Here is a 14,183-nt window from a genome sequence, read left to right as displayed (position 1 = left end):
TATATAGTGTGTAGAATTGCTTTTACACACGGTTTTCACCAGAATTTCTCATGCTGCATTTCTTTTTTCCTTCTTCTTTTCGCAATTTTTTGAATAGATGTAGTAGCGGAGCCAGTGTTTTCCAGGGGTGGGCAGTTGCCTACCCCTGGAAATTGATTTTTTTTTTTTACCGAATATAGGGCTTTCAATTAATGCCCACCTCTGATTTGTTAGTTGCCTCCCTCTGCAGCCCACAAAGCAGTCCAAAGCCCAATTCTTATTATTAACATCAGCCCAATTTTTAGGAAAAGAAGGAAAGAAGCGACCCTGTCCCTACTCGCGCTGATTCAAAAGAAAGAAGCGGAGAAATGGATTGAAGGCGATTCAAAAAGACAGGCACAGGCAATTTGAGCACAGGCACATGCGATCTAGCGGACAGGCACAGGCACAGGCACAGGCACAGGCGAACCCTTTGGCCTTTGCGGATTCAGGGCTCAGGCGATTTGAGTCTAGAAGAGAGGTATTTAGGCGGACCCTCCGCTGATTAAAAAAGAGAGGTATTTAGGCGATTTGAACCCTAACTCTACTTGATTTCTGTTTATAAATTGATAAAATTGAGTAAAATTCAGTCGTGGATTGATTAAATTAGGCATGTTTATTCTTGATTTCTCAATGGATTAAATTGAGTCCAGTGGCGTATGCCTTATAGATTGATTAAATTGAGTCATGGATTGAGTAAAATCAAGATGACTGCACTGCCTTATAGAGCTGAACCCTAAATTGTTCAGAAGATGAAGAATCGTAGAGGATTGCTCGCTTCAATGTCATTGGCTTGAAAATTTCGTACTTTTTGTTGGATTGTTGGAGTTATTAGATCAATAGATGAATTCTTGAATTGTTGAATTTTTTTGAAATTTTCATATTTCTTGGTGAATTGTTGGACTTATTAAATCATTGATTAAATCTGCACGATTTTAAATCTGCATTGATTAAAGCATGGAAATAATATAATATAATATAATATAATATAATATAATCTTTGAAATTCTGGACGGGTTACTTAACCCGTCCGGATTTTTTTTTTTTTTTTTTTTTATCCTGGACGGCTCAAAGCTGAAATATCGGTAGGGGACGAGCTTACTTAACCCGTCCGACAATTTTTTTTTTTTTTTTGATCCGGGACGGGTTGTGTAGTACCGTCCGGTTTTTTTTTTTTCTTTTTTTGCGCGAATGAATTTGATTAAGTTAAGTGATTAAGGAGGGAATCGGGACGGGTTAATTAGACCCGTCCGGTGGGACGGGTTAACACAACCCATCCTACCTATTTTTCGAAAATAATCAACAGTGCTCTCGAATTTCGATATTTTTTTTTTTTTATTTCTATTAATAAAAAATTCGGCAAGAAATAGGCCATTCCATCTTTTGTTTGCTACAATCACAAAATTCTTCCAAACTAAATAAACTACCTTCTATACGAAAGATCCCAATTCTAAAATCCAATATTAATTATGGATGTAAATTAATGATTTTTTTATCAATACAAAATGTTGGCAGGCTATTAGCCACCAACCTTAAAAAAAAAATTCCAATATTAATTCGAGAGAACAAGATCATCATGTTTGTTGAACTTGAACACTTGCTACTATAGACGCAATTGGTCTTAAGATAGAACAAGATCATGACTATATATTGGATCCGTCGAGCTATAACCATAATAAGAAGGGTATGCCATTCATTCATCAACGAAGGGTATGGCATTCATTCATCAACAAATTAAAGGTGGCAACGAGTTGTCGAGTTGTCTCATCACGAGCTGGACCCAGCTCATGATAAGCTTGCCATAAATATCGAGTGAGCCAAGTAAATTGATATTAGAATAATTATTTTTGTACCCGCGCTACAGTACTGTGCTACAGTACCCGGGCTTAAAAAACAATGTGTTATGATTCCCACTAATTATATTGTGTCAACTAATTATTATTCTAAAAATATATTATATAGTCTCAACTAATTATTATTCTAAAATCCCAGCAGTACCTTTCTCTATGGTCTTCACTAATTATATGGTTTCCCTTTCAAAGTTCCGGCACTAATTCCGCGTCAACCTTTCTCTAACAAAAATAGTTGATCTCATAAAAATAAATACTTCAGTGCATAGATATAAATACTTTCTGTGTCTAAATATTAATACTTTCTGTGTCATATGTAAAAAATACTTATATATTTATACCTTCGTAGATATAAATACTTAGAAGATAAGTTATTAGCACTTTTAAAATAAGATGTTAATACTTTGATGCGTAACTTGTTATGATAATCTCTTTTCGAGTTCTCCAATTATTCACGCGTCAACTTTCCTCTAATAAACATAGTTTACCTCATAGGTATAAATACTTCAGTGTATAAGTATAAATACTTTCAATATTTAGATATTAATACTTTCAGTGTTATATGTAAAAAATACTTGCAAGTGTAGGTATAAATATTTGTACGGCGAGGTATAAACACTTGCGTGACGACGAGCCTGAAAGTATGTCATCATAGATCTAATTTGAAAGAGAAAATTGCATAAATATTAATACTTTAAAAAAAAAATCAAATTGTGGAGTTTTTGTAGTTCCCATAGGAAGTTATATTTATACATTTAATTTTCGGTGGTCCTCGGGTACTGTAGCGCGGGTACAGTGCGGGTACTGTAGCGCGAATATTGTTATCTTGGCGCTACATAATCCACACAATAAATAATTGTTCACATCATAAGTATAAATAATTTTGTACATAGGTATAAATACTTCCGTTCATAGGTATTAATACTTTAGGAAAAAAAATTCGAATTGTGCAGTTTTTGCAATCCCCACAAAAAGTTATATTTTAATATTTAATTTTCGGTGGTCCCCCTGCAGGTACAGTGCAGGTATTGTAGCGCGGGTACTATTATCAACTCCCTTGATATTAAGGTCTCGAATTAGAATCTTAACTCTATGATCTTCACGAACCAACTCAAAGCTAGATCAAGCTGGCTCGTTAACTTGCTTGATTTTATTGAGCAACTTAGCAACTATCATACAAATAAAAATAATAATAATAATAAAGACATCAAACAAAGCATAGTTTGCATCATATATTAATTTCCATAGCTTGAGTAGTATTGTTATGCGGTATGATCGAACAGGTCTGGTACCAGTGGTTTGGTACCGATATCTGTTAACACTTGTAGGTTTCATTTAATGAATGAAAAAAAAATAGATCGAGTAATACTCTTGATTCAAGTACAACTAAGCAAATTAACTATCTTAAATTAAGTTTGCAACTAAACTCATACATACTCGGAAAGCATTTTGGTCACCTCAATAGTGGAAGATGACGCAATCTGGAAAGGTTCGAACAACGGTATTTTCTCGGTAAAATTTGCTTACATAATACTCAACACTGATCACACAATACAAACAAAGGTACTAATAAGCCTATGCTGGCAGCAACCGACTCAAGTCAACAACAACACCAGCTCAACTCAGTCAAAGACAATTAGGGCTGTTAAGGCTAAGGTTGTTAGAATTAGTTAGAACTGTGGTTAGACACATAAACCATAGTTAGTCAATGTAATGAAGGGAGTAGCCATTCTCTATAAAAAGGCAATCCATCTTGTACAAATCAATCAAGAATGAATAAAGTCTTTGATTCATAAAAATTCCTCTCCTCTGTTTAAGCTTTCAGGTACATAGAATCTGGAAATTGAGAAATCCACCAAGAATGAAGGTGTTTGCATGGTTGGTAATGCTAAACAAGATTCTAACGGCGGATGATCTCATGAAGAGAGGATGGTGCATACCAAACAGATGTGTCTTGTGCATGATAAAAGGTGAATCGGTAAAGCACTTATTTTGCGAATGTGTCACTTCAGTAAGAATTCAAATGACAACCTTAAACAGATTTTCTATTCCTCATTCGGTGGTGAGTAGCTTTAACTTGGATATGATACAACTTGTAATTGATGAGAAGACACCAATGAAGATAAGAGAGATAATGGCAATTACATATTTTGTCACATGGAGAGAAAGATGCACAAGAATATTTAGAGAGCAATGCCAAACAATAACTGAACTGGCAGAAAAGTCCACAATCGATGGTCATACTTGAATTAGCACAGAAGACGTTTTTTTTTTCTCAGTAGTTTTCTAGGTTTTTGTTTTATTTAATTTCAAAAAGGACTTGTTGTAGAGTCCGCATTCGTAAGGGGGTAAACAGGTTTTATATCAAAACTTGATTTGTAAGACTTTGTTATCAATATACAAATAGGGACATGAACCCTATCTTTTATCAAAAAAAAAAAAAACTAAACTCATACATACCAAAATATCAAATTTCCCAAATTCATACAATCATAGTTCACAAAATAAATTCATGCATATCAAATTCACACAAATTCATACCTGGACCGAGCTGGCTCGTCAACTCACGAGTGAGCTAAGCCTAGCTCAAACTCGTTAATTTTGGACCAAGCTAGTGGCGAGCTGACTCGTTAACATCTCGGTCCACTAACAAACGAGCTGTTAGCGAGCGAGTCACGATCAATCCACGAGCTACGAGCTTTTTTGCCACTCCTACAACAAATGAAATAAAGCTGTTTTATTAATTAAACCGATGACCTTGACAGCAATGTTGCAAACCAAACACATTCTCTTTTTTTCCTTTTTCTTTTCTTTTTGCAATTCCCAATATCATGAGCTGCAAAAATTTTACAAGCCAAATTCTGATGACCGCTTCAGGCTTCACTCAGTATTAATCCAGTCTAACATCATTCAACTTCTCAGCATAGGCACGAATAAAATTCTGATGACCGCTTCAGGGAATCAATATCGTCTATAACCTTCCATGAACTCTGTTGCATCTTTGCCACATCAGCAACATCTGTATTGCAACCCCATACATGGATGGCAAGTCGTCTACACCTGTGAGACTCCGGTTTTATGTAAGTGTTGTATAAATCAATGACATCGCTCTTTTGGATAGTCTTAAGCTCTTCTGCCTCGGCTTTAGCAATGCCATAGTTGTACCTAATTCCAAGATAATCATTTAGAAAGCCCCAACAACAATGCTTTTATTTGTTTTATTTTTACAATATGGATTACCTTTGCTTTGCAATTTCGTCCCAATAGATGTCAGCTTCGCGTAAAAGAGAGGGGACCTTCTCCAGTTTATTAGCAATTAACCCACTCCTGTGATGGTCAAATGCACCATCATCAATACCAGCCTACACAATCAAACACAAATTTTCATAACAAAATCTTGTGTAACACATTTGGGATAATAAAATATGAGGAGAGTTCAAATGCACCCAAATTTTTGTGCACCCAAATGCACCCTATCTTTTATCTTCGTTTTTAAAGTCAAAACAGTCAATCTGAACCGTTAGATGTAATCTATATATTAAGATGTGCTTGGAGACCAAATTTTACATTTTTTGAAATTCTTTTACTATTTATTAAGCCACTTTGAAAATTGCTGATCCAATGGTCCAGAAAATGTAAAATCAGCGATTTTCAATGTGGCTTATTAAATAGTAAAAAAATTTCAAAAAATGTAAAATTTGGTCTCCAAGCACATCTTAATATATAGACCGCATCTAACGGTTCGGATTGACTATTCGGACTTTGAAAATGGAGAAAAACGATTTGAAATATAGGGTGCATTTGGGTGCACAAAAATTTGGGTGCATTTGAACCCTCCTCATAAAATATTTCAAGTTGAGAAACATACAAGCAATTTCTGAAGACCATCAATGAAGTTATCTATCCTATTTTGTAAGTAAAATGGATTATACTCCGATGATTGGATTGTGAAGCAAAACCCTAGCACATCAGTTGTTAAACGCGGGCCACAGGTAACAGTGTAACCAAGCTGCTCTTTGGTCCTGTTATAATAAGAAATCTCAGTAAATATATAATATTATTAGAAAACATTATGGAAAACCTTATTATATTTCATTTCATGAATTACACCTCAACTGATCAAATAAGGGTTCATCAATTAGATCAGCAAAAAGATCAGTGACAGCGCCTAATCTGATTGCTTCTATTCCTCTGAGTTGTTGCTCGAATTGAAAATAAAGCTACCACAAAGAAAAAAAAAAATTGTCATATAACCCAAGGTGAAGCTAGAATTCTTACAATTATGTTAAGAAAGCTAGCGAAAAAGTTACTTGAAACTTGCATCAAACAAATAAAAGCAATAGATTCATTACCTCAACCGCAGAATTAACTTCAAGTTTGTTCTTCACATTCACACTTCTAAGCAGTGATACGCCATTTGGAATGGAGAGAACCTTGTCATAATACCGCAGTTCCTTAGGTAATGGCTTCACATACAAGGTGTTTATAACAATATTTGATATGTCAATGGCCTCGTCTTCTGTTAAATTCCCATGGCAGAGACCCTCTATATGCATCTGCAACATTGAAATTATTTACTAGAAATTTATAGGAAAGTAAGAACCTTTTTTATTGACCTTACAAAAAAAGAACCTTTTTTTATTGACCTTTAAAAAAAAGAACTTTTTTTATTATTTTAAAATAACATCACATGCAATGGCAAGGAGCGCAACGCAAGATATTTTCTCTGGTTTCAAGAGTTCTTCATGACGACTACCTTCTGTAACAGCAGTCACAACATTTCTGGTTTTGAAAGGGTTACATGATATTTTGACAGTTTTCAGGGGAAAACAAAAAAATTGACTTCATACCTGAGAGAGAAGATTTGGGATAAAGTTTAGTAAATCAGTAAGTGTCAAATTTTGAAGAGTTGATAATTGCTCCTCCAGTTCCCAACTTCTTTCGTACAAAATATGCAGCCTCAAGCTGGCTGAATGGTCGAGAGGCTTCAAGTTCGAGTTTCTATAGGCCCTTTCCATATCCTCCTTAATAACCTGGAAAAACTCATAATATTCTGTCAATAACTAAAGAACTTGTGTAAAAAATTTAGCACTTCAGCTAATTTTCCCTGCTTAACCTCAGTTATAAAAGTCTGGTGGTATTTGCAAAATACGGTCAGGTACTGAATGTGAACAAAATTTTGTATTAGAACAGAAAGAGGATATTAAAATATAATTACCTTAAATCTATCAATAGAAGGTGAGAAGGAACTGAATGCCAACAAAATTTTGGACAGGAGAACTGACAATTTGTCATTGTAACCCCAAATCCGTATTTCCATTTTGTCATCAAAGTTACATAAAGAGTTCCCCAAACCAGCACTACCTGCCTGAGCATTTTAGAAAATACTGGAGTCAAGGAAAAATGTAAACAGAACAAATAGAAATCACATAAAACAGAATGGTCAAATAATTAAGTAACAAAATTTTAATGAACAAATTTATACAAATAAAATAACTACGCTAGCACTGAGATCAAACTAATTTGCCATCTAAATTTATCTCTCTAGTTTGTTTCAGTCTAAAAGGGGTTAGTAAATTAATTGATATTTTTCTTTCTACCTGATATAATAGCTCATTTAAGGCATCTCTGAGAAGATCAACATAGAGCTCAGTTAACAGAGAGTTCTTGAGGCTGCTATATGCATCCTTCAGCGTTATGACGAAAAACACATTGGCACGGGGTACATTAAATGTCTGATCCATTTTGTACCATAGCTTGATTAGGGGCTTATCTAAGATGCACATTGGCTTGGAGTTTGGAGATTTCAGCAGGTCGGCACTTCTTAGAGTGAAATCAGAAGGTATAAACTCGTTTTTTGGAGGTAGATGCAGAGATGGGTCTATCTTTACTGGGTCTCGCCAGGTATCAAGGACATCCGGTGCGATGTCCTCCTCTATGTAGCGAGAACCAAACCATGGTTCATATTGAACAGCTGAGTTTTAACCAAACAATAGTATATAATAAGAATTATAGGATGAAGGCTGGTAAGACAAGACTAGTCAAAGAATCAGAAAGGTTGTCTTCTTATTAGAGTGGCTCTATCAAATTATAGGCAAAAAAATAACAAAAAGAGAAATAGAGACTGAATATCATCTACCAATATGGGTATGGTAATTCCGGCACATGGTAAATCAGCAGATAATTAGAGATATGGGTAAAAAGGTAAATAGGGGTATCAGTGTACCTGTCGAATCGTTGTTAAATGATTTAGTAAGCAGATCAATCCTCATATTTTCGGGAGAGAAAAAGCTCAAGATATGCTCTATTAGAGCCGGATCCCACTCTTCATAAACATATGCCCCGCAAATGATATGTTTCTCCGGATAAAACAGTGAACTTACTGCAATAAGTATTTCAAGTCACTAATCTGAAAGCACATACAAGCAGCACAAAACTGCAGCAAAGATTTAAGAAAAGAAGAAACAAATGCTAAATCTGCAGACATTCAATATTTTTTTTCTTTTAAATTAAAAGCAATTAAAAATAAAATCTTTCAGATTAAAAGAGTAACCTGAAAGATCCACTGCATAGTCATCCTGAGATTGTTCTTCAGCAAATCTGAACTCCATATTCCCAATTTCTTGGAGCTCTTTAAAGATCCACTCTTGTGGGTTCGATTGCTGTAGTAGCTTTATGTACTGATAAACCACACCAATAACTTCATACATCTGGCAAAGCAATTTGTTAGTATTTTCCTCTTTCTTTCTTTTTAATTGGACTTTAGCAGATACAGAGGGACTAACATTTTAGCACATCAGAGAATAAAATAATTTATCTGATGTATAAATTGTAATTACTTATGTGGTACCTTTTCCAATCCTTCAGAAGTAAGTTGAATGGTCACAGAAAAAATGTACGCATAAGCAGACCTATGTGTCCCTTCACTATTGACACCAGCCCTTATTGAAGTAGCCCATCCCTTTGCTTTCAGAAAAGAGCATAAGCTCCCTTTCCCCTCTGAAACCAATTTTATAAAATTTCAGTGATGCTACTAGGAGACCTTTTCGTCCTACTTATCCAATATAGAATATGGTGTATAAAAAAGGCCTTTTGGAAAATAACCATCTCTATCATAAATTTACAGATAATTCCATTGATTCCTGCTACTTTTTAAAAAACAATGTTTCCGCATGGAGAACGTATATTTTATATTAAGTTATTATTTTTATTGGGACAGATTAACCTCTTCCATAACCATTGCAAATTCAGAAGTGGCTAAGCTTAGGATCAGAGAGATGATACAAGCAATAAAAAGAAAAGAGAGAAAAAAGTCATTTTAATTGGTTTATTTTCTATCTTACCGTGAGCTAGCACTCAATTTTTGCAATACCCAAAATAAAATCACAATTAAACATGGATGATTCTCAAATAATAGTAAGCAGAGGGCAGTTCCTCAAATACCCTACATTGTGTGTGTTTTGTACATTTGGTAAAAAGTTGGTACTCCCCTTCTTAAGACAAAATTCCTAGAAAGCTATACCGTGGCCAAGGAGATGCGCCAAATAACAGTGTGGCTTCTTTAGGTACTCATGGTGTAAACATGGCAGTGTCCATGACAAGTCCACATCATGTACATCTTTGACGGCTTCTAACTTGTATTGTTTCCCATGTTTCCAAAATGGTGTAAGCTTTTCCTCGACAGCTGTCTTCACTGGCAGGCCAGCTTTGACCATGATAAACAACTTCCTCACCCAATCCTCTAATATTTCAATTGGCTCTGTGAGGCACAAAAAGGGTTACTTGAAAGATAGAATTACAACCCCGATTAAAACATATATTGTAACAATGATATTTCAGAAACATACCTCCTCCAATTACAACTAGCTTCATCATTCCCCCGTGGTAATTTTCATTGAACATTTTTAAGACTTCTTCACGCATATTAACACCATTTTTTCCCATGGCTTCATACAAGCTCTTTTTATTTCCTAGGAGAAAGCATCACAAATATATTACAAATGATTTCTAAAAGCTTTTATTAAACATGAAATGGAATTTTAGATTGCTCAGGAACCCTACCCCATGAAAATTTGTTCACTGGATGATTAGGAGATGAAGTTTGACACTGAAGTTGTGATAGACGACAGCCGTCATTTTGCAATACTTGGTTGAATTCTGAGATATGAAAAAAGGAGCATAAAATGATGATGATAGGACAATACTTGACAAAAGAACAATATGCAAATTCTACAAAATGAAATATTGTACCTGAATCAACCGCTAAAACCTCACGCTCCAAAGCATCCTCCTTAACAAGAGGTGATATGAAGAATTGAGAAAACCTTTGAAAGTAAGTAAATCATGTCTGAATCAGAATTTTTTACAGTGCAAGTGAAAGAAGGACAAATCAGTAACTGAGATTACCTTTGCAAGGCCCCAATGAGAAATTCACGATTTATATCGAAATAGTAGCAAGTGTATTCCCATTCTGTGAAAGCATTTGAAGAACCCCCATGCTTGGACAAGTAACTAGCATACTAGAAACACATAGTAAGACAACTAGAGAAAACTAAACATGTATCTTTGTGAGAGTGTATCTGTGTGTGCTCAAACTTCAACAAATAACAAAGAGTGAGAAGCTAAGAATAATTAAATGAGAGAATTTAGGCTTCACAAACCTCATTTTCATCTGGAAATTCAGAACTTCCCATGAAAAGCATGTGCTCTGTAAATATCATTCATGAGACTACAGTACTAAAAGTCTAAAATATAGGGTCAAAACAGAAAACATGCCAAGGTAGGGTTTTTCAAACCTAAAAAGTGAGCCAAGCCCTGAGCATTAGGCGGATCAGAGAAGCTGCCCATTCTTACACACATCGCTGCGGCGGCCTGATATGAAAATAAAATAAATCAACATTTGCTGTTGTCTTGTAAACACATTATAGCATAGGAATAACAAGAAGAAAACAAACTTGCTTAAAATGCAAGAGGAGAATCCACACAAGTACCAATATCAAACTAGGGAAGGTATCAAATGCCTACTCTATAGTCCCCCATCTTTGCCGCAGTTGCACTTTGGTTTAATAATTATATATGCGGATACCAAATGACAATACTAAAACAGTTGATCTTGTTCTATGCAACAAGGACATACGCAAACACTAAATACTAAAATTTAGCTTTCTTTGTAAAGTTCAAGGGAATGAAAAATTAACCTTTCATTATAATCATTTGGGTCTACTGAATCTTCACCTACTTTAAAAGTTTAGGTTTATTTCTAAAGTTCAAGAGAATGCAGAATTAACCTTTCATTATAAGAGTAGAACTAGGGTGTTCTTGAACTCAAGTCTAAAACCCATCGAATCGGCTTCAATGACGAATCCGAACAGTTGAAATCTGCCTACCTTACGAGTGATGCGTCTACGTGTGAAAATTTTAAACATTCGAATTAATTTAGCATAAAGTCAAGCGGTCAAGATTAGAGTGTTAATAAATTAATTTTAATGCATTCATTTTTTGAACATTTTTTGATAACTTGACTCTATGCAAAATTTTTTTTTTTTTTGAAAGAAGTGGAAATATCCACCGATTTCCATTAAAATGAAAACCCCATACAATGTTTATCGGTACCAGCAAGCTAGTACCAGATACAAAGAAATCACCTACTGGTATTGATCAATACCACTATAAACTCAAATAACAATTACAAAAATTAATACATCTAACCAAAAACAAAACAGAACATCACATATGTAAAGCAAAAAACAGTTTCTTTCTACTTATTTGACAATTCTAGAAAATAAGCATAAAAGACCCTAGAATTTTAAGAAATTTCCGTAGATTGTAAGGAGCTGCAGCACCCATTAGAATTAATTTACAAATTAAAAAAATTGACATGTAGACGCATCACTCGTAAGGTAGGCGGGTTTCAACGGTTCAGATTCGTTGTTTGAGATCGATTCGATGAGTTTACCAAGAGACTTGGTGAACTTCAGAACACCCTAGTTCTACTCTCATTATAATTATTTCTAAAGTCAAGAGAATGCAACCCACAAACTTTTATATTATTCGACATTCATGAATTGCCGAATGCTATTGAGGAACAATTGAGCATAAATAAAGTAGCAATTCCTCATGAAACTAATAGATATTTGAGGTTAACATAGTACACATATTATGGATTCTTCCTGGTGTTTGTTCGCAGTTTCACTTTTAGTTTACAGAGGTTGCTACTGTTTTGGTCCTTGCACATTAGGCCCTATTCGGCCTCCAATTGGAAATAGGGCTGTAAATGAGCCGAGTTTGAGCGAGTTACCCCCAACTCGAACTCGGCTCGTTTAATAAACGAGCGAGCCAACTCGAGTTGAGATGGTAATAACGAGTTGTAGAGCCAACTCGAACTCGGCTCGTTATCAACTCGAGTTGGCACACAACTCGTTTAACCAGTGATAGTATTACAACACAAGTTCAAAAATATTTTGCACGAATCTCAAAGCACAAATAACAGTCTAGAGATTCGGATTTGATTATTTTGGAATTTATTGTGACCAATAATTTGCAACTCGAGTTATAAATGAGCGAGTTGGGGCCAACTCGAACTCGGCTCATTTATTAAACGAGTTGGCCAACTCGAGTTGTAAATGAGCTGAGCTGTAAATGAGCGAGTTACAAGCGAGTTATGAGTTCGAGCTTTTTTGCCCAGCATTAATTGGAAATTGACTAAAAATTACTGTTCCCATGAGAAAAACTGAATTTTTTTTTTCTCACGAAAACAGTAACGCAGCCGAACAAAGCTAAAATTCCAAACCAGACACTCTTCTTCTTCAACAAAAGAACTAAATCCACACGTTCAGCCCAACAAATTTGAGGCCAGATCGAACCCAGAAAAGAGATTGGGCCTGTTTATATGACATATTGGGCCCAAAATATTTTTAAACGAGGGTGTTAAATTTTCTGCAGTGGCGGCCCAGACAAATTAGGTGGCATGGTTAGGTACCCACAAAATAGGGGATTTCTACATTATCCTGTAAAGCTGGTAAATATCAACTGTAAATTTGTAAGGGTCTGTATGCAAATAGTGCTAACCTTTTTGGTAGATGGAAAACTAGAGGCGGTCGTTTTTCCCGTACCCTCTTTCTCATCGGATCTATCGCCATTGATTTCTCCATTTTCTTCCTTTTCTTTTTCATCTCCTTCCTCTCCAGTGCTTTGACTGTTTTCCCTCCCCTCTTTTTCTTCTTTGACTGAATCTTGCCCCTTGGACTGAAGAGGATAGCCGTCCTGGTAGATCTCCGGATCGTGCACTAATAACGCAACAAGGCCATTAGATAAATGCACGCTCTTGTACGACCTCTTATCCATTGGGGACTTCACTACCTCATTGTCGTACGGAGCCAGAGAAACCATTGTGAAATTGTGAAACGAACTAAAAATTTGGAGATGAGAAATTCACTTCGAACAAATGGAGATTGAAGAAGAAAAGTATATTGTAAGGTCTTGCTTTTGCAGGAAGGGGCTATAATATTTTGCTTGTTCTATCAGACTAGAATCTATTAATAGTATATTTCTTAACTCTTTAATGGTCTTGCTGAGTCGGCAAGAATGGAAAGAAAAAGGAAAGCTAATACAAGAAATAAATAATTAAAAGAAATGTGGTTGCATCTTGCATGTGAACTCATAAAATGAAACTTTAAAAGCCGGCATGAGTTTTGCTTGCTAAAGTCTGCGGTACCGTGTACGGGTCTTATTGTTTTTTTTATTGCTAATGGCTTCAATAAAAAATGATTTCTACAATTCCATTTACTTTCCTATCAAAAAGCAAACTCTTTAAATTAATAAAATTACCTACGGATTTTAGTGCCAAAAAAAAAAAAAGCGATTTGGTTTTATAATTCTCTATATGCTTATGCAATAGGCTTGTTGTACACTGTGGATGCCTTAAAGAATCTATAGGCAATGACCGTCGCAATTTTATAAAGACTGGGCATGCCCCAGTTTTTAATGTGGTTGTTTAACTTAACCAAATTAGAAGAGTTCTAAACAGAACGGATGTTGAAAAAGATACTCAGAGCACTCACAATTGACGTGGCATGATACTCAGAACACACACAATTAACGTGGCATGATGTTACATGCCACCCAAAATATTGCTAAGTTATTGGAAGGTGTCATTATTTTGATGACTTCTCTAGATTTATAATAACTGTTGTATAATACCGACAAACTAAAGCAACTACAACTAGAAACACAATCATGATTTGATGAAATGGACATTCGTCCTTCTAGCAAGCAGCAATAGGAAATAAATTTTCTGTTAACCTGTTGTTCTGATTT

The 14,183-nt window shown here is 35.2% G+C and overlaps 1 protein-coding gene across 2 annotated transcripts; it reads right to left on the bottom strand.

Annotated features, from left to right (window-relative positions):
• Positions 1-4,318: 4,318 nt before the first annotated feature.
• LOC144555236 (nardilysin-like) lies at positions 4,319-13,423 on the bottom strand. 2 transcript variants are annotated; one of them, XM_078303499.1, is made up of 19 exons: positions 12,936-13,420; positions 10,664-10,739; positions 10,529-10,575; positions 10,275-10,387; positions 10,119-10,192; positions 9,930-10,025; positions 9,716-9,838; positions 9,391-9,627; positions 8,719-8,867; positions 8,422-8,578; positions 8,095-8,250; positions 7,469-7,842; positions 7,087-7,236; positions 6,719-6,901; positions 6,221-6,424; positions 5,979-6,088; positions 5,737-5,890; positions 5,109-5,230; positions 4,319-5,033 (listed from the first exon to the last, which is right to left on the bottom strand). In XM_078303499.1, exons 1-19 carry the CDS (start codon positions 13,254-13,256, stop codon positions 4,787-4,789), a joined length of 3,093 nt encoding a protein of 1,030 aa, XP_078159625.1. In that variant the 5' UTR covers positions 13,257-13,420; the 3' UTR covers positions 4,319-4,786. The 2 variants fall into 2 exon arrangements, 1 of the variants encoding a protein (XP_078159625.1); XR_013511999.1 differs by lacking the exon at positions 5,979-6,088 and having other exon boundaries at positions 12,936-13,423.
• Positions 13,424-14,183: the final 760 nt, after the last annotated feature.

This window comes from Carex rostrata, chromosome 6 (assembly GCF_964058835.1).
Source record: "Carex rostrata chromosome 6, lpCarRost1.2, whole genome shotgun sequence".
Classification (NCBI taxonomy): Eukaryota; Viridiplantae; Streptophyta; class Magnoliopsida; order Poales; family Cyperaceae; genus Carex; species Carex rostrata.
Note: the sequence above shows the minus strand (reverse complement) of the source record. Positions and strands in the feature narration are given on the sequence as shown.

Coding starts and splice junctions, on each gene's coding strand:
- LOC144555236 (XM_078303499.1), bottom strand. CDS start 13,256: ATGGTTTCTCTGGCTCCGTACGACAATGAGGTAGTGAAGTCCCCAATG. Junction 10,388..10,528: donor AATTTCCAGATGAAAATGAG/GTTTGTGAAGCC, acceptor ATGTGTTTCTAG/TATGCTAGTTACTTGTCCAA. Junction 5,891..5,978: donor CCCTTATTTGATCAGTTGAG/GTGTAATTCATG, acceptor TTATTATAACAG/GACCAAAGAGCAGCTTGGTT.